Here is a 20,842-nt window from a genome sequence, read left to right as displayed (position 1 = left end):
AGGGTGGAAGGTAAAATTACAAATGTAAGCAGTGTCCTTTTCTGAGGAGGGCCTGTTGGCCAGGGACTAAATGTATATTTGTCCTGAGGAGGATGGCTTTGTGAGAGCCAGGGCAGGGTCAGCTTTTGGGCCCTGGGAAGAACGGAGCAGGCACTGGAAGCCATGAACATAAAGGAGAGATCGCCGGCTTCTACTGAGGACCTTGTCCCAGCAAGTGTGAGAAAAAAGAGAGAGAGGCAGCAGCTGCTCGCCCCTCCCATGTCCAATTGAGAGAATCAAGATTAATAAAAATAATTCTTTGGAGAATGATTGCACTCTACCCTACCCTGTTTTGCCCCCCAAACAACCTCAATAACCTTACAGCAACCGTAGAATAACTTTTCTTCTTCCTCCTCTTCTTTCTTTCTTTTTTTTTTTTTAAAGAGAGCGGAAAAGACGATCTCTGGAAATTATTTTAAAATAAAAAAATCTCCCAGCCTGCGCCTCCCCCTCCCCGCAACCCCCCTCCCCATTGCACTTTAGATGAACCTGTGATATTGTAGCAATGGCCCTTGAAGAGCAGTGGGGAGGTGATTTAGGAGAATATTAAAGGCAATGTGGAGATTCAAGGCGCCTCTCTCAGGGAGATCTGGAGAAATACGCAGCACAGATGGGCCGAGCAGATTAAACATTTCCGTCACATTGTTTCCAAATTGTGTTGTGGTGCCTGAGGCTGGTACTGCGGTCAGAGCAAAACAGAGCGGTTGCAGAGCTGCGAGCTGCGCAGTTTATGGAATACATATTAATACACCCGTCTCACATGGCATCACAATTCTATCAGCTCTGAAATGATGCTGTCTCTATTGTTCCTCAATTGTGCATTTGGCACCTTGCTTTCTCCCAATGGTAGTGTTTACCTTCCCTTTGTCCTTTCTTTTTTGTTGTTGTTGTTTCCTCTGTGTGCGTGTGTGTGTCTGTGTGTGTGTCTGTGTGTCTGTGTACTGGTACTGGGGCTTGAACTCAGGTCTTGGGCACTGTCTCTGAGCTTTTCTGCTCCAGGCTGGTGTTCTACCACTTGAGTCACAGCTCCACTTCTGGCTTTTTGTGTGTGTGGTTAATCAGAGATAAGAGTCTCGAGGACTTTCTGGCCTGGGTGGGCTTTGAACTTCGATCCTCAGGTCTTAGCCTCTTGAGTAGCTAAAATGATAGTTGTGGGCCACTGTCCACGCTCTGTCCTTTCTACTTTAGGTAAAGTCCAAGTTGTTCGCTGTTTTGTTGTTGTTTCCCCACTTTCAGCCCTTTTCTTATTCTCTCTTCGCTGGGCAGTTGAAGACTTCTCTGTCATCTGCACTTAACACAACCACTACCTGTATTTTGCACACATTTCTATCACCAACAACACCCAGTGTGTGCAGAGACCCTGAACGCATCTCCAGCCTTGACTTGATCATTGTGCGCCTAGCATGCTGTTCAGGACATGATCTTCATTCCCACTTGAGTTGAACATTCCTTCCCTCTTGGGTGCCCCCAGGCCCTCCCGTAAGTGATCCAGTCTCTGCTCCTGCATTGGCTGTCAGCCTGAGGATACGCTTTGTACAGTTGTGGCCATGAGCCCCCATCTGCCTTTACTGACCACCCCAGCCTTATTGTGTCCTCTGACTTGTGCTCACATATCTTCCTCTGTATGCAGGCCCATCAATCTTCAGGTTAGCTTGTTCTCTGAAATGTAACAATAAATAAAACTAGCTCAATTGAGGCAAATTTAATGATTCATTTTTATTATGATTTATAGACCAAAAGTCTGAATAATGGGAAAAAAAGGAAATAATTGCCAAGAACTTTAAACACAGTATCAAACGGCCTGGAAAGGCTGCCACGGTTCTGGCCAACCACTGAGCTCCAGTCCTTTCCAATGCCACTCTCCTCCCGACAGCTAATTCACCATTTCCTTTCTTCTTCAGGAAAATCTCTTCATAAAACTGGTTGTGTGGGCTGGGAAGGTGGCTCAGTGGTAGAGCGCTTGCCTTGCATGCATGAGGCACTGGGTTTGATTCCTCAGCACCACATAAGCAGAGAAATCCATAAGTGGCGCTGTGGCTCAAGTGGTAGAGTAATAGCCTTCAGCTGGAAAGCTGAGGGACAGTGCCCAGGCCCAGAGTTCAGGCCCCACGACTGACAAAAATAAAAATAAGCAAACAAACAAACAAAAATCCTGGCTGTGTATGCAGGTTCCAGAACTTGAATTCAGAGCCTGGGCACTGTCCCTTAGCTTTTATCTCAAGGCTGGTACTTCTACCACGTGAGCCACATCTCCACTTCTGGCTTGGTGCTAGCTGATTGGAGATAAGAATTGTATGGATTTGTCTGCCTGGGCTCAATTCAAACTATGAGTTTCAGACGGAAGACTTCCTGAGTTGCTAGGATTATAGGCATGAGCCACAGGGACCCAGTTTTTGTTTTTTTTTAACTACTTATGCTGAAAAATGGGTGTTTGTCTTTGGCGACCAATTCCTATTCTCAGCCATGTTTACCCAGCAGTTGGAATGGTTCTGAGTTGGAGCCCTCAATTTCCTTAATACTTTGTGATATCCTAAGGAAGTGTTATATTACCAAAGCTGGATTTTAGGAGTAGAGAACTTGTAAAAGCCAGTTCAGTTCAGGGTGTGTGTCTGTGTGTGTGTCTGTGTGTCTGTGTGTGTGTCTGTGTCTGTGTGTCTGTGTCTGTGTGTGTGTCTGTGTTGTGTGTGTGATTTTTTTTTTGGTTAACCCTAGAATAATTACAATCTACTTTGCTTAGAAATTCAAGTTTTTCCATCCTTACTAATGCTAATGTAGGATGCAAAGCACTAATAAGTGAAATAAGCAATCATAAACCAATACCACCAGGACTGATTGGCCTTTCCTATACATAGATCAAGCCCCTGTAAGGGGCTGATTAATTGTTCTCTTCTAGAGGAATTCTCTTGTTTACAACAGTGACATAGTAAACTTGGATGGCTAAAAGAACAAAAGTAGGAGACATTTTTCTGGCAGTCTTGTTCCATGGAGGCTTGGAGCCCAATGCGATGTGAAAAGAGAATGTTTCTAGTAAGAACTTTCCCAGGGGAACTGAGCAAGTCAAGTAGCTGCTTGCTGTACAAGCCATCCTGTGGGCCATCGTGTGGATTTAAATGGAAGCTATCAGAAGGTACAACTTGCTGGGTGCCAGTGGCTCATGCCTGTAATCCTAGCTACTCAGGAGGCTGAGATCTAAGGATCGCGGTTTAAAGCCAGCTCAGGCAGAAAAGTCAGTGAGACTCTGATCTCCAATAAACCACTAGAAAACCGGAAGTGGCGCTGTGGCTCAAGAGGTAGAGCACTCGCCTTGAGCTGAAGAGCTGAGGGACAGCGCCCAAGCCCAGAGTTCAAGCCCCATGACTGACAAAAAAAAAAAAAAGAAGAAGGTACAACTTTTCAGTCAGTGTGAACGAAGAGTCCCTTAGAGTGGAGAAGCAAGTACTAGCCATGAGAAATGGAAGAACCCTGCAACTGGATGACTTGAGCCTTTGAATCTGATTCTACCATCATTACATTTTTTTTAAAGGGCCACAGTCAACATACAGATCCCCACCTCTACCCCCACTGTATTTTCCCCTGATGTCCTGGTTTATGCACTATGGAAGGGTTCATTGAGAATCCAATGACAAATCTAGGCCTCACCCCAGGGATGAGACTCATGTACAGACACATGTGAAATGTTAGGCCCAGTTTCAGGGAGTTCACAGATCCCTTCCAGAGAGAGACTTAGAGATTCACAGCCTCTAGTTTAAGACTCCATGCCCTAAAGAATGGCGAGCTCCTTTTGTTGGAACAGCCTAGGACTCACTGAGCCTAGAAATTGAATTCTCATCCCAAGACAGGATGGTCATTCCAGGTCATGTCTGTGCTACTCCAGGGGAGCTGGGGAAGAGCTTATACAAATAGGAACCAGCAGGGAGGAGAGAAATTAAAATGTAGCAATCATGGAGTAGGGGTATTTAATCTCTTTTAAGGCTTATGATAGGCGCCTGCTGGTTTTCCCCGGATATCCCCTGACACCTACTGACAGGGTATTTGCAGCATCACACAGGGACTCAGGGCCCTGTGACAGGAGGAGCACCGAGGAGGTCCATGATCATCTTGAAACTATAAACAGCAATAGGAAACCACTGGAGGCAGAGTCAAGCTGTGCGCCATGCCTGCTATTGGTGGCCATACTGCTTTTTGTTTATAGAATTTGCTGTTGTTTTTATGGCAGGTTTGGTAGGGTTTTTTGTTTTTTTGTTTTTTGTCTTTCCTTGTTGATGGAGATTAGCTGCATAAAGCCTTTTATGGTCATGTGCAACGCCCTCTAAACACTTTTTGATGATTGCTGATGGCGAGCTCTGTCTATTTTAGGTTCACTCAAATGAGCCACTCATCCAGGCTTCTCCTTCCATCCTCGTAATGGAGTCCAACCAGCCAAGTTTTCATTTGTAAGACTTCTTCCTTGAGGTAGGGGAGGGTTTGTGGAGATGGAACAAGGCTGGTGTCGAGAGCAACAGATGTTTAATCAAGCCTAGAAATATTTATGCTGAGAGCAAGCCACATGATGTACTTGTTTCAGGCAAAAGACTTCTCAAGTATGTAGCAAGAAGCGATGTGAAGGGTTTGCTTGCTTTAGTAAAAATGCTTTTTGTGTGTGTGCTTTTATCTAAAGCATTTTCAGGGAACAATTCCCTCGCATTAAAATCTTAGCTCTAGCCAGGCATTGTTGGCTCGTGTCTACAATCCTAGCCACTCAGGAGGCTGAGATCTGAGGATGGAGGTTCAAGGCCAGCCCAGGCAGAACAGTCTCTGAGACTCTTATCTTCAATTAATGAACAAGCTCAAGTGGTAGAGCACCAGCCTTCAGTAACCAAACTAAGGGACAGCATCCAGGCCTTAGTTCAAGCCCCAGTACTGGCACCTGAAAAAGAAATCTTCACTCTATCCTATATAGAATATGGAGTTACAGAGGGAGGTCCGTGTATAATATTGTCACTTGTAAGTGGGTATCTCTACTGGCAAGGTAGAAAACATGCCCACCTGAAGGTGAGCTGCTATCTTAGGGAATCTCTCAGTGTTTTCCCAAACATCTGGGTGAAGAGAAGCCAGACTTTGTAGAAAACATTGATCCCAGAAATTCAGTTCTGTTATCCCCTCACTAAAATCCAAGAATCAGCAACTTAATAAAAATGCAGTAAATTAGCACCTCTAGACAAGAGCAGAGTTCATTCAGAGCGGAGGTCTCCCTGGCTGAGCCAGTACTCTCTCCATTTTAATAGTTTAATAAAAATTAGCATAATTAACGAACATCTGTATGATCCAGAGTGGTGCAATTTGGCACTTGGAAACGAGGGCTTAAACATGATTGCTGTGAGTTTAATGTTGTTTTAATTCTTTTTGGCACTGTGTAGTGAAATAAACGTTTGGTGGTGATAGTTCTCGGCCGGATCTCATTTGCATTTTTCTCCCTTTGATTATGAGCAATTGTGGACTCCCCAGCAATTCATCAAAGTAGAAATTATTTTAAAATACCTCGTGGTGCTCAGGCTGGGCTGGAGCAAAGCATGGGGGGGGGGGGGGGAATGGAGAGAACGTTAGAAATTTTCCATTCATGCTTTAAACATCTCACCCTGCAGCCCCCCCCCTTTTTTTTCAGTATCTAGCCAAGGGATGAAATCTGTAGAAGACAGTCAGATCCCAGAACTTGTAGGTGCTTTGATTAAGCTCCTAGGCTCCCACAGCAGGATACATATGGTCTTTGAGATTCTGCCATCCTCCTTACACTTCCACTTGCTCTTTTGTTTTGAAGGGCAGAGAGTTGATTTCAATCACTCCGGCTCCCAGCACTGTGATGAGCCTACTGCATCTGCATTCAGCGGGTCAGCATTCCCCTCGAGCAACAGTGCACTGACTGCAAGCCCGGCTTTGGCTGGTGCCCTGCAGAGACTCATCTGTTTCCTGTTTGCACCCTCTTTTGAGCTGGCAGAGAGAACTCTCCCAAGGCTGGGTCTCTGGCATTACAGCTCAAGTGTGGGGGAGAGGATTGTTGGGGAGGAGGTCTGAAACAAGAGATGAAGTTAAAAGGTCTTGAACACTCCCCAGGGAGATGCCTTCTTAGAACCCCCACAGGTAGTGAAGTCAAAGGCATCTTGCACATAGATGAAGGCATGTCACCGGTACAGAAGCAAGTTGTCTTTCATCAGAAAACTGCCAGGCAACATTGCACTCCCCTTCCGTGTGTGAGACTGCAGAAGAGCTAAAGCTAGTTTGTATGATGAGTTCCAGTGAGAGAGGAGGACAGAGTATGTATGTCCCCCTCACAGCAAGGCCTGGTAGATACAGACACCCTAGCAACTCAGTAAATGCAATATGATTCTACCTAAAACAACAACATAAGGCCTGTATCGGCCTTATGCTGGTGGCTCATGCCCGTCATCCTAGCTACTTGGGAGGCTGAGATCTGAGGATCACAGTTTGAAGTCAGTCCAGGCAGGAAAGTACATGAAATTCTTATCTCCATTGACCAGCAAAAAGCTGGTAGTAGAGGTGTGGCTCAAAAGGAGAGGCACCAGCCCTTGGGGGGGGAGAGGGGAGGCAAGCAGTGACAACACAATGCTTTGAGTTCAAGCACCAGCACTGATGCATGCACCCAGCACTGACACACAAGCATGCGCGCGCATACACACACACACACACACACACACACACACACACACGTATAAACTAGATAAGGCAGAAATAGCCCAACTCAAATATTGAAAAGGGGACAGTAAACAAAGGAGGAGGCTGCAATGCTTGATAAGAAATGTACTCATTATCTTGCCCTTGTAATTGTAACCCCTCTGTACAATATGTTCACAAAAAAATAAAATTAAATTAAAAAAAAAGAAAAAGAAAAGGGGACAGTAACATAGTTTGCACCCAGATGAGCTGAAAAACATCTTGCTGGGCTGGGGGCTGAGAACTTGTGGGTAATTTCCCATGAGGCAGTGTACACTATAGAGAGAAGTTGGCCTGGAGGAGGGGGGCGGGTAATGAGAGAGGATGGTGTAGGAAGAACTGGTGGACACACACATCAGTTATGTATGATTTTATTTTGATTTTTTGTCGGTCACAGGGCTTGAACTCTGGGCTTGGGCACTGTCCCTGCACTCTTAGCTCAAGGTGAGTGCTCTACTACTTGAGCCACAGCACCACTTCCGATTTTCTAGTGGTTTATTGGAGATAAGAGTCTCAGGGACTTTCCTGCCCAGGCTGGCTTTGAACCGTGATCCTCAGATCTCAGCCTCCTGAGTAGCTAGGATTACAGGTGTGAGCCACTAGCACCTGGCTTGTTATTTATGATTTTTTAATTTTTATTTATTTGTTTTTGTCAGTTGTGGAGCCTGAACTCTAGGCCTGGGCGCTGTCCCTCAGCTCTTCAACTCAAGGCTAGCGCTCTACCACTTGAGCCACAGCGCCACTTCCAACATTTTCTGTTTATGTGGTACTGAGGAATCCAGCCCAGGTCCTCATGCATGCAAGGCAAGCACTCTACCACTGAACTACCTTCCCAGCCCGTATTTATTATTTTTTTTTAAAGGCAATTACCCAGTTCTTAAAGGATCAGCTCAATAGTCTGGCTTCTTGTGGCATTTGAGACTATTCTTGGCACTTAGAGAGAGATTTGGGAAGCCTGTCTCCAAAGGCAGTTGATCTCTTCCTGTCACAAGCACCTCCATCACTGGGGATTATCTGGGAGTTAGTTGGGACTAATTCTGTTCAACTGAGACTAGAGAGTCCCACTGGACCTCATTTAACAAGTACTGATTTGTCCCCACTCTATGTTGGATACTAGGGTGATGACTCCAGGAAGGGTGGTGACCTCATTTCCAGGAAAGCACAGGCATCACCGACATTCAGACAGACAGACAGACTTAGGAATTAAGCTCTGAGCCCCATGACAGAGAGAAAGGGAGGAGAGGCTGGGGTGGGGGGGCAGGAGAGGGGGGTACAGAGGAAAAGATCCAAAGTGAGACATGCCATGTTCCATGGGAGTGGCTGAGAGCATTATTACAGGTACACCAGATTTAGGGGTGAATGGCAGTGTTATAGGAACTAAGCAGAACCAGCTCATGCAGGACCTCGTCTACTTCGTGAAGATGACACAGAGCGGCGGGAACTTACTAACAGGCTCCAAAGAGCCATGCCGTGATCAAGGTACATTGCAGGAGTCTAGCTATAGCATGAAGAATGGAGTGGAGAAGAACACAGACACTGAGAGCAATGTGGAGATTGTTTCTATAGTCCTGATGAGAAGTGACAGTGACAGGACTCTGGAGTCGCTGGCAGCGGGGATGGAGAGAAGTCCATAGATTCCAGTCAGACTGTGGAGAGAGCTAACAGGACTCAGGATTGCTTGGAACAGGCTGGGTAAGGTTGGGAAGGACTCTGGATTTCTAATCTGGATATCTGAATGCATTTTAGGACCACTCACGGAGGTAGAGAACACGGGAGATGAAGATAGTTGGGGAGAAAGGGTGAGGAGAGAGGCAGGCTGATGAGTTAAATTTTAGACATATTGGATTTGAACAGGCTGGTTGAGATGCACTTGGGTAGTAGGGCCTAATGCTTAGATCTTAGCTAGAATCATTAACCAGTCATGAGTCAATAACACAGAGATGGTGGTTAAACTACAAAGGTAGTTGGATTTCTAGAAGAAAGAGCATCAGAGCCAGGTGCAGGTGGCTCACACCTGTAATCCTAGCTACTCAGGAGGTGGAGATCTAAGAATGGAGGTTGGAAACCAGTCCAGGCAGACAAATCTGAGAGACTCTTATGAGTGTGTGTGTGTGTGTGTGTGAGTGTGTGTGTGTGTGTGTGTGTGTGTGTGTGTGTGTGTTTTGGTACAGGGGCTTGAACTCAAGGCCTGAGTATGTTCCCTTTGCTTTTTCACTCAAGGCTGGTACTCTACCATTTAAGACACGGTTCCACTTCTGGCTTTTTAGTGGTTATTTAGAGATAAGAGTCTCACAGACTTTCCTGCCCAGGCTGGCTTCAAACTATGATCCTTAGATCATAGTAGTTAGATCTAAGTAGCTAGGATTACAGGTCTGAGTCACCAGTGCCTGCCCTGTTTTCTCTTTGAAGGCAGAGGAGTTTTCTGCTAAGATGAAGGGGAAGCAACAGAGTTGGAGATGGGAAATTCACTCTCTAAAGACAAAAAAATAAACCAGATGTCTACAGATCCCCAAGCTGATTTTCTTTCCTTTCTTTTTTCCCCCTAAAACTTATCAAGTGTTAAAAAAAAAAAAAAAAAAAAAGGCAGGGCTTGGAAGGTGGCTCAGTGGTATAGTGCTTGCCTCACATGCATGAGGCTCTGGGTTCAATTCCTCAGCACCACATAAACAGAAAAAGCCAAAAGTGGCTCTGTGGTTCAAGTGGTAGAGCGCTAGCCTTGAGCTGAAGAGCTGAGGGACAATACCCAGGCCCAGAGTTCAAGCCCTACGACCAGCAAACACAAAGCAAAACAAAAAAAGGCAAATAGCCCCATGGTTGCCCACATGGATTTGAAGTGCAATCTCTAGGCCCTTGCATCCTACGTGATATTACTGGTGGTTCTGGACACCTCCCCCTTCTTCTAGAGAAAGAATCTATGCTTTAAAACACACATTGCATAACAATTCAGGACTGTCACATCCCCCCAACACAGGACAGGGAAGGACAGTCCCCATGTCACACCTGAGGAAGGCAAAGCTAGAAGAACCTAAGACTCATGGCTACTAAATGATCAAGCAACAATTAGTTCCCAGTCTTTCTGACTCCAAAATCCATTACTCTATTCTGTAAGCTCCCAAGGAGCAAGTAATTCTCTGCTTCATAATTCTACACCCATGTGAGCTCAACCAGCACCTTGTAAATAGAGGATGCCTGATATAGTATTGATTTGAACCATGACCTGACTCCCTAAGTATCTTGAGTGTTCTGGCATTTTTGTAAGTGCCTGATATGCTCTAAAAGAAGCTAGGATTCTGCTTGATTTTAAGTAAATAAATATATAACTAAAAAGGCCTGGGCACTGGTGTCTCATGCATGTAATCCTAGCTACTCAGGAGCCTGAGGTCTGAGGATCAAGGTGCAAAGCCATCATAGGCAGATAAATCTGAGAGACTCTTATCTCCAAATAACTATCAAAAAAGACAGAAGTGGCTCAAGTAGTAAAGTGCCAGCGTTGAGTGAAAAGGCTGAACTCAAGATTTTGAGTTCAAATCCCAGTGTCAGCACCAAAATAATAATAATAATAAAATAATAATAGCAATATCCATTTAATTAATTAATAACCATTTAAATTCACGGTAGTATTGAATAAGATAAGCTTCCATAAGACAGGACAATGGCAACATGAATGTGTTTGCTTCCCTCCTCTAGATCACTCTTTTAAATTTAACAATAGCATCAAAGATGTTGAGAGTTTTCATATTGATGGTGCCAGCAAACCCCACACTGAATAGGCTCCCAGAAGCATGACCTAACTGAAACGCGTTTCTTTTCATTTCTTAGGAATACAACATGTATGGCTGGTGGGTAGGAGAACTAAACAGCCTCGTTGGGATCGTACCGAAGGAGTACCTCACCACCGCCTTTGATCTAGAAGAAAGATGAAACCAGGTATCAAAGCCATAGGCAGTGAACTGCTCTGAGTTCAGTGGAGTTTGTCCGCCATGACTTCCTTTCTCTTCCTTTCTGAGGGTTGACAATGAAAGAGCTTTCCTTCAAAAGTAATGCTAATGAGTCAATATGGAACAAAAATTGAGTCCAAAATTGGTTTTCCCCCCCTAAGTTTAGGATTGGGTTCAACTAAAAGTGTCAGAAAATGTAAAACAGAAATTAATGTCATTCTTTTATTAAAAGGAACTGGGGCCAGTGGCACCCACCTATAATTGTAGCTACTTAGGAGGTAGAGATTGAGAGGACTGCAATTCAAGATCAGCCTAGGCTAATAATAATAATAAAAACAGCTATCAAGATCCTACATTTCCAGGAACTGGTGGCTCATGACTGTAATCCTAGTTACTCAGGAGGCTGAGATCTGAGGATTCCGGTTCAAAGCCAGCCTGGGCAGGAAAGTCCATGAGACTCTTATCTCCAATAAACAACAAAAATACCAGAGGTTCCAAGCCAGCATGGGCAGGATAGTTCATAAGACTTTTTTTTTTGGGGGGGGGGGGGTGTTATGGGGCTTGAACTCTGGGCCTGAATGCTGTCCCTCAGCTCTTCAACTCAAGGGTAGCGCTCTACCACTTGAGCCACAAAGCCACTTCTGGTTTTCTGGTGGTTTATTGGAGATAAGAGTCTCACGTCCTTTCCTACTTGGGATGGCTTTGAACTGCAATCCTCAGATCTCAGCCTCCTAAGTAGCTAGGATTACAGGTGTGAGCCACTGGTGCCTGGCTTCACGAGGTTCTTACCTCTAATTAACTACCAAAAAAAAAAAAAAAACTGTAAGTAGAGTTGTAGCTCAAGTGATAGAGATCTATCCTTGACCAAAAAAGTTCAGAGTCGGAGGCTGGGAAGTTGGCTTAGTGGTAGAGCGCTTGCCTTGCATGCCTGAGGCCCTGGGTTCGATTCCTCAGCACCACATAAGCAAAAAAAAAAAAGCCAGAAGTGGCGCTGTGGCTCAAGTGGTAGAGCACTAGCCTTGAGCTGAAGAGCTGAGGGACAGCGCTCAGGCCCAGAGTTCAGGCTCCACGACCAGACACAAAAGTTCAGAGACAACACCCAAGCCCTAAGTTCATACCCCAGAACACCACACACACACACACACACACACACACACACACACACACAGAATAAAGGATTTATTACTAAAGAAAAAGAAAAGGGCTGGGAAGGTGGCTCAGTGGTAGAGTGCTTGCCTTGCATGCATGAGGCCCTGGGTTCGATTCCTCAGCACCACATAAGCAGACAGAGCCAGAAGTGCCACTGAGGCTCAAGTGGTAGAGCATTTGCCTTGAGATGAAAAGCTGAGGGACAGTGCCCAGGCCCCACAACTGACAAAAAAGAGAGAGAGAGAGAGAGAGAGAGAGAGAGAGGAATTTTCCCAAGGTACAACTAAGACTCTTGCCACCAGGATAGTTTATTGATCCCCAAAGAAACTCCCACAGGAATACCACCCAAGCTAAACAGAGCTTTGTGTATGTATGTTTTATTTTTTGGTACCAGTTCTGGGACGTGAACTCAGGGCCTGGGAGCTGCCCCTGAGCTTTTTCACTCAAGGCTGGTGCTCTACCACTTGAATCATGGCTTTCGATCCAGCTGTTTGGGTGATCAGTTGGAGATAAGAGTCTCACAGACATTCCTACCTGGGTTGGCTTCAAACCTCAATCCTCAGACCTCAGCCTGTGTGATTACAGGCAAGAGCTAGCAGCACCCAGCACAGAGTGGGTTTTGTTTGATTAGGATAGTGGTGGTGGGTACCCAAGACCAGCTCGATATCACCAGCTCCATCTTCCGGCCTGAGATGCAAGCAGCATCCGTTGCAGGGGGGGAAGGGATGGCATCACTTGTGACAGTGATACAAGCTGTCCTTGGAGTGTGCCGGGCCAGGGCCCGCTCTAGTGTGCAACAGTAGCTAAATGAATAGATAGATAGATCTTACTCACTGATGCCCATGCACAACCATAAAGCAGCAGCTCAGGCCTGTCGCTCAAGGTTTGACTTTATGACTTTTTTGATGAGGACTTCGTTTCCTGGCCATGAATGCAGAAGGGTTGGAATTTTTCTGGCAAATCAAAACAAATTCACCCATCTTTACTCTGCTGTTTATTTAAAGTTGTTTATCTCTGCTGAGCACCAGTGGCTCACACCTATAAATCCTAGCTACTCAGGAGGCTGAGATTGGAGGATCCTGGTTCAAAGCTAGCCTGGGCAGGAAAGTCTGTGAGACTCTTATCCCCAATTAACTGCCAGAAAATCAGAAACCTTCAACAAAAGAACTCAGGGACAGCACCCAGGCCCAGATTTCAAGCCCTACAACTCTCTCTCTCTCTCTCTCTCTCTCTCTCACACACACACACACACACACACACACACACACACACACACACACACAAGTGGTTTATCTCTGCATTTTCTATAACCCAGCTATTCCACTTCTAAGGATTTATTCTACAATTATCCTTGCACACATGCTGAATGATGCACACAAGTTTATATGTAATAGCTAAGGATTGTACATGGCCTAAATGCACTCTAATACATTTAAAGAATTAAGCAAGACCAGGCCGGGCGCTGGTGGCTCACGCCTGTAATTCTAGCTAATCAGGAGGCTGAGATCTGAGGATCATGGTTCAATGCCAGCCTGGGCAGGAAAGTCTGTGAGACTCTTATCTCCAATAAACCACTAGAAAACTGGAAGTATTACTGTGGCTCAAGCAGTAGAGCACTCACCTTGAGCTGAAGAGCGCAAGGACAGCACCCAAGCCCAGAGTTTAAACCCCATGACCGATTAAAAAAAATTTTTTTAATAAAAATAAGCCAGACCAGGCACTGGTGGTTCATGCCTGTAATCCTAGCTACTCAGGAGACTGAGACCTGAGGATTGGGGTTCAAAGCCAGCCTGGGTAGGAAAGGCCATGAAACTCTTATCTCCAATAAACCACCAGAAAACTAGAAGTGGTGCTGTGGTTCAAGTGGTAGAGTGCTAGCCTTGAGTTGAAGAGCTGAGGGACAATGCCCAGGCCCAGAGTTCAAGCCCCATGACTGACAAAAATGAACAAAAGAAAAGTTCCCATAAGACTCTTAGCTCTACTTAACCACTCAAAAATTGGAAGTGGTGCTGTTGCTCAAAATGGTAGAGTGCTAGCCTTGAGCAAAAGAGCTCAGGGACAGCACCCAGGCCCTGAGTTCAAACCCCATGACTGACAAAAAAACAAAAAGCAATAATAAGTTGGGCAGTGGTGGTTCACGCCTGTAATCCTAGCCGCTCAGAAGGCTGAAATCTAAGGATCACAGTTCTAAACCAGCCGGAGCAGGCAAATCCAAGAAACTCTTATCTCCAATTAAGCAGCAAAAAAAGAGATGGAAATGTGTGACTCAAGTGGGAGAACATCCATCTTGAGTGAGAATAAAATGAAAGATCCAAACAAGAACAAGAAGACAGCTCAATCCCCAGCACAATTGCATGCGCGCGCGCACACACACACACACACAGAGCAATGAAAGATAGGCCAAATTTGACCCATTGTATAAAAAGGAAGTAGAGCAGTCTTTACCTCCCATTTCCTGATGGCAAATTCTCTCTTTCTCCCTCTCTCTCTTCCTACTTTAACATTACTATACTAAATTCTTACTAAAACATAAAAAAAAAACAAACAGTAAAATAGGGCTGGCAATGTGGCTCAGAGGTAGAGTGCTTGCCTAGTATGCATGAGCCCTAGATTCGGTTCCTCAGTACCACATAAACAGAAAAAGCTGGAAGTGGTGCTGTGGCTCAAATGGTAGAGTGCTAGCCTTGAGCAAAAAGAAGCTCAGGGACAGTGCCCAGATGCTGAGTTCACGCCCCAGGATTGGCAAAAAATATAGTAAAATAAAATTTAAATAAATAAAAAAGGGAGTAGAGACTATGCCTATTTATTTGTATGTTTATGAAATCCTTCTGGAAGGAAAAAGAAAATGATAATATGGGTTCCCTCTGAGAATGAGAAAGTATAAGATGTGTTGGGAGGGAAGGCTTTTCACTCCTATTCACAGTTCTATAGTCTGAATTCTAAAACTACATTTATGTATTTCCCCTTTCTAGGAGCCAACTTCTTGCTGTTCTGCATTAAAGAAGAAGCAGACCATCTAGAGCTCCCAGTCACCATTTTGGCCATGGCCTCTCTCTTCACAGACTGAACCAAGTCTCAGCTACCTTATCTGAGATCCTGCGCATCAAGCAGGATATACTAAACCATAACTCATCACTTATGTCCGTCTCTAATAGCGTCCACACACTCACACGTGCTTTTTCCATGGCTAGTCACAAGGAAGAGGAGGAGGTGGAGGCAATTTTGAGAGGAGGTTGTTGGCTGCTTTGTAAAGCACAAATAAACTTCAGATTCAGGTCTTTGTCTTGTGTGATAGTGTGGAACTCCTTTCTGAAACATAGCAAAATACTGCCTCTGGACATTCATACCAGCTCCAAACAAAGTAGAAAGGGTAGCTGGAGCTGGTGGCTTATGCCTGTAATCCCAAAGGAGGCTGAGATGTGGAGGACTGTGGTTTGAAGCCAACCCAGGCAGAAAGTTCATGGGACTCCATCTCCGATTAATCAGCAAAATGCTGGACTGATGGATGCGGCTCAAGTGATAGAGCACCAGCCTAGCAAATTTAAGGCCCTGAGTTCTAACCCTAGTACAAAAAAAAAAAAAAAGTGGGAAGGGAAATTCCAGAGGGAAAACAAAGCTCAGACAGGAAAGGAAACTTACAATTAATTGTCTTTTATGACAAGTTCAGCCATCTGCTAGTTGGTTTCGGGGTCTGCTGCTCAGATTTCCTTTGAAAAAAATACCTAGTTAAGGTACTTTGTTTTCTGTGAAGAATCTCTGAGACAGACAGAACAAGGTCTGGGAATCAGCACATTGGACAGCTCCCCTTCCGCCTTGGGTTAACTCTGCTGTGTTCCCTCCCACAAGTCCCAAACCAGGGCTGAGGAAGAGCATTGAGGTGGGTCTCTAATAGAAGACTCTCAGTTCCTCTAGCTTCTCACACTCAAGCTATCTTCCGTTCTTACATCCAAGAGGCAGCAAAGCAATGCTTACTATCAGAAATTCTCTGGATTCCAATGGTTCATGCCTGCAATCCTAGTAACTCGGGAGGCTGATTCCTACCTGGAGGATCTCAATCTTTAGCCAGCCTGGGCAGAAAAGTCAATATGATTCCATCTTCCATTAACCAGCAAAATACCAGACCAGAGATATGGCTCAAGTAATAGAGCACCAGCCATGAGCAATCAAGCTGAGAGCTCCTGAGTTCAAGCTCCAATACTAACACACACACACACACACACACACACACACGAGAGAGAGAGAGAGAGAGAGAGAGAGAGAGAGAGAGAGAGAGAGAGAGAGAGAGAGAGAGAAAGCAGAAACTCCAGGACTAGAATGCTTTCTAATAACTCCTAGCCACCCTTGTTTATTATGCCCTCTCAATAAATCAGTACGTCTTTCATGCCTCCACTTCCTCTCTGTAGGAGGGTTATTCTCTCTCTCTCTCTCTCTCTCTCTCTCTCTCTCTCTCTCTCTCTCTCTCTCTCTCTCTGTGTGAATCATTAGGAAGATGAAAAGAAAAGGTTTCTCCTGTGTAACGCTCATGTAACAATGCCATATGGTTACTGTTCAATAAGCACTGTTATTATCTGAGTTGACATGAAATTTTGAAAGGTAGGGACCTGAGCAGCTCTAGGAATATTACTAAAACCATCCATTCAGAGCAGAGCTCTTCCTCTATCAGTAAGGGCCTCACTCCCTGCAGCCCTGGTGCACTTCCTCTACAGAAACCAGCCAGCAAACAGAGAAGTCAATGGAAGTCAAATGTCTCAAAGGAAAATTAAAAGTCACTCCAACTCTTCATTTCTAGATTTTTCCAACCCAGGGATAAAATAAGACATTTTTGTGTTTGATAGTTAAAGAAATGAAAAGGGCTGGACACCAGTGGTTTGCTCCTGTAATCCTAGCTATTCAGGAGGCTGAGACCTGAGGATCATGGTTCAAAGCCAGCCCAGGCAGGAAAGTCTGTGAGACTCTTATCTCCAATAAACCACTCAGAAAAAACTGGAAGTAGAGCTGTGGCTCAAGTGTTAGAGTGCTAACCTTGGGCACAAAAAGGCTCAAGGACAGACCCAGGCCCTGAGTTCAAGCACCAGGACCAGCAGCACACATAAAAAAATGTAAGTCAGGTACTGGTAGCTCATGCCTGTAATCCTAGCTATACAGGAAATCTGAGGTTCATAGTTCAAAGACACTTCAGGCAGGAAAATCTGTGATACTCTTGTCTCCAATTAACCACCAGAAAAGCTGGAAGTAGAGCCTAGCTTTGGGGGAAAAAAAAAGTTCAGGGACAGTGCCCAGGCCCTAAGTTCAAGCCCCAGGGCTGGCACAAAACAGGAAAAAGGCAATACGGAAGTGTCCCCTCCTCCTTGTACTGAGTGCTGAAGAAGGAACCACTAGGTGGCAGCATATGAGCAGGTGAACCAGAGAACCAATTGCCTCACTTCAGGAACCTTTGCACCATGTTCAACACACAGGTAAGGCAAAGGATGGCTCTAAAGTGCTTAATAGAAGTGCAAACAAACCCCTGCAGACTTCCCCATTCTTCCCTGCAGAACCCCCAAGGCTGGGTCCTTGTGCCACTCTACCACTGTGCCACTCTGCTGACTGGAAGACACCAGAAAAAGAAATCCCAGAATAGGAAGAACAGCTATCTGGGACAGGGTTGGAAACAAGAAACAAGGTTCAAGTCTGGTGTCAGTGGATCACATTTGTAATCCTAACTACTCAAGAGGCTGAGATCTGAGCATCATGGTTTGAAGCTAGCCTGGGGCAGACAAATCCACGAGAATCCTATCTCCAATGAACCAGCAAAAAAAAAAAGGTTGGAAATGGAGGTGTGGCTCAAGTGGTAGAGCACCAGTCTTGAGTAGAAAAAGCCCAAATGAAAGCATGAGGCCCAGAGTTCAAGCCCCAGTACACACACACACACACACACACACACACACACACACACACACACACACACACAGAGACGCAGGAAAAGAGATTATATTGGCCCTAACCAATGGACTGATTAGAAGTCTGGTCTGTAGCTGTTGTGTCTCTGACATTATTATTATATATATTTAGAAAAAGTAGAGCAGGGGCTGGGAAGTTGGCTCAGTGGTAGAGTGCTTGACTTGCATGCCTGAAGCCCTGGGTTCGATTCCTCAGCACCACATAAGCCAAAAGAAAAAAGCTGGAGGTGGTGCTATGGCTCAAGTGGTAGAGTGCTAGCCTTGAGCTGAAGAGCTGAGGGACAGTGCCCAGCCCCAGAGTTCAGGCCCCCCAAAAAAAAAAAAATAGAAAAAGTAGAGCATGCTTGGTGGGTTGAGGAGATGATTTGGAGGCTTAAAGAACTTATCTGTTAGGGAAAAGTTCCAGAAGAGACTGTTTAGAAGAACAGATTCCTGCAGTTTGCAGGAAACACATAGCTGCTCTCCACTCAATTTGAAACCACCGGCTCAGCCAACAGCCTCAGATGGCAACTAGCTAATCAGATTACTGCTTCCCTGTTTGACTCCACTAACAAAATCCTCCCTCACTGCCAGCCACTAACAGGATAACTGGGACATTAGACCACTTAACTAACCACATTATGTGTAGGATGGCTTCTTAATCGCCACCAGGTCTTCTGGGGAGTGAAACAGGAGAGGAGTAAAGCTGGAAAAGGCTTTGTCTTTCTTAGGCTTTATATAAAGAAAAAAAAAATGCTAAGACCCTACATTTGAGAAGCAATTGTTGGAAGTGGCGCTGTGGCTCAAGTGGTAGAGCACTAGCCCTGAGCTGAAGAGCTGAGGGACAGCGCCCAGGCCCAGAGTTCAAGCCTCATGACCAACAAAAAAACAAAAGGAAGAAGAAAAAGAAGAAGAAGCAATTGTAGCTGGTCACCTGTGGCTCATGCCTGTAATCCTAGCTACTCAGGAGACTGAGATCTGAGGATCCAGGTTCAAAGCTCATAGACAGGAAAGTCTATGAGCCTCCTTTTTTTTTTTTTTTTTTTTTTTGTTGGTCATGGGGCCTGAACTCTGGGCCTGGGCGCTGTCTCTAAACTTTTCAGCTCAAGATACTCTCTACCACTAGAGCCACAGCACCACTTCCAGCTTTTTCTGCTTAATGTGGTGCTGAGGAATCAAACCCAGGGCCTCAGGCATGCAAGGCAAGCGCTCTACCACTGAGCCACCTTCCCAGCCCCTCCCCCCTTTTTTTGGTTGGTCATGGGGCTTGAACTCTGGGCCTGAGCGCTGTCCCTCAGCTCTTCAGCTCAAGGTGAGCACTCGACCCACTTGAGCCACAGCGCCACTTCCAGTTTTCTGGTGGTTTATTGGAGAGAAGAGTCTAAAGGTCTTTCCTGGCCAGGCTGGCTTTGAACCACAATCCTCAGATCTCAGCTTCCTGAGTAGCTAGGATTACAGGCGTGAGCCACTGGCACCCAGCTTTCCAAGAGCCTCTTATCTCTAGTTAGCCACCCAAAAGCCATAAGTGGAGCTGTGAGTGCTAGCCTTAAACAAAAAAGCTCAGAGATAGTACCTAGGCCTTGAGTTCAAGTTCCAGGACCAGTTCAAGTACATAAATAAATAATAGTCATTTACCAGAATTTAATGCCACTGGAGAATCAAAGTGGAGTTAGGACATTTTGGCCTGCATTATTCTAGCTGGCAATGGAGGACACTAGATGCTTTAAAATGCTCAGTGTAGCTGAAACATTCCATTAAAAACACATCTTTTCTAGTGGGTTTTCTCTGTCATCCATATAGCAAAATAGCATGAGCATTGTCTTGCAATTACCTCAATATTAAAGTCTGCTATATGATGGTCTATTAAACCTCTTAGAAATCTGTAGTTAATTCAATATCAACTATGTCTTTCTCTCTGGTGAATAAAAATGGGAAAGAGAATTTCTATTGTCTCTCCTCTATTTTTGTTTGCTTGGGGTTTGTTTGTTGTTTGGGGTTGGTTAGTTTTTCTGCCAGTCCTGGGGCTTGAACTCAGGACCTCATATTCTGGATTGGCACTCAAGGATGATGCTCTACTACTTAAGCCACCCCTCCACTTTGTGGTTTTGTTTTGTTTTTGCCAGTCATGGGGCTTGAACTCTGGGCCTGGGCACTGTCCCTAAGCTCTTTAGCTCAAGTCAAGTGATCTACCACTTGAGCCACAGTGCCACAGTGGATTTTCTGGCAGTTAATTGGAGATAAGAGTCTAAAGGACTTTCCTCCCCAGGCTGGCTTTGAACCATGATCCTCAGATCTCAGCCTCCTGAGTAGCTAGGATTACAGGCATGAGGCACCGGAGCCTGGCTGACCCCTCCACTTTTGGCTTTTTGCTGGCCCATTGGAGATGAGATTGTTATGGACTTTTCTGCCCAAGGTTATCTTTGACTCACTATCCGCAGATCTCATTCTTTCTTTATTGCATTTAGCACTTTAGCATCTGTGGTTGTATCACCCTATTTATAACCAGTAGTCTTTGCAAAGGAACAAATGGAGACTATAAAAGATTGTCACTACTTGGCAAAAATCAACACAAAACCTTCTGTGTTAGAAAAAATAAGACCTGTCAGATGCACTGTGTATTGATTCACTGAAGCTCTACTACAATTAGACAACTCCAGTGACATTTGCAAAACTCCTATTTCATACCAGTCATACCAGTCTTTAAAAAACAAACAAACAAAAAGCCTCAGACAGAGCTGAGCACCTGTGGCTCATGCCTGTAATCCTAGCTACTCAGGAGGCTGAGATCTGAGGATCACAATTCAAAGCCAGCCCAAGCAGCCCACCAAAAAGCCAGAAGTGAAGCTGTGGCTCATGTGTGTTAGCCTGGGGGGGGGGAGGGGGGAGAGGGAGGGGGACTTCAGAGACAGTGCCCAGCCTCTGGGCAAGATTGACAAAAGTGGAAGTGGCGCTATAGCTCAAGTGGTAGAGCGCTCGCCTTGAACTGAAGAGTGCAGGGACAGCACCCAGGCCCAGAGTTCAAGCCCCATAACCAACAACAACAAAAAATAAGATTGACAAAAGTCTCAGAAAGATGTAGTTTAAAAAGAGGAA

General features: G+C 45.2%; 1 protein-coding gene across 1 annotated transcript in view; it reads left to right on the top strand.

Annotated features, from left to right (window-relative positions):
* The window catches only part of Skap1 (src kinase associated phosphoprotein 1), a 271,966-nt gene extending 256,854 nt beyond the window's left edge, over positions 1-15,112 (top strand). The window contains exons 12-13 of the mRNA XM_042674137.1: positions 10,564-10,671; positions 14,804-15,112. Of these exons, the coding sequence (XP_042530071.1) occupies positions 10,564-10,665 (102 nt within the window). The 3' untranslated portion in view covers positions 10,666-10,671; positions 14,804-15,112. The remainder of the gene's footprint in view (positions 1-10,563; positions 10,672-14,803) is intronic.
* The last annotated feature ends 5,730 nt before the right edge of the window (positions 15,113-20,842 follow it).

This window comes from Dipodomys spectabilis, unplaced genomic scaffold, assembly GCF_019054845.1.
Source record: "Dipodomys spectabilis isolate Male_0828 unplaced genomic scaffold, ASM1905484v1 ptg000018l, whole genome shotgun sequence".
Classification (NCBI taxonomy): domain Eukaryota; kingdom Metazoa; phylum Chordata; class Mammalia; order Rodentia; family Heteromyidae; genus Dipodomys; species Dipodomys spectabilis.
The sequence above is the reverse complement of the archived record's forward strand: the minus strand, read 5'-3'. Positions and strand labels throughout refer to the sequence as shown.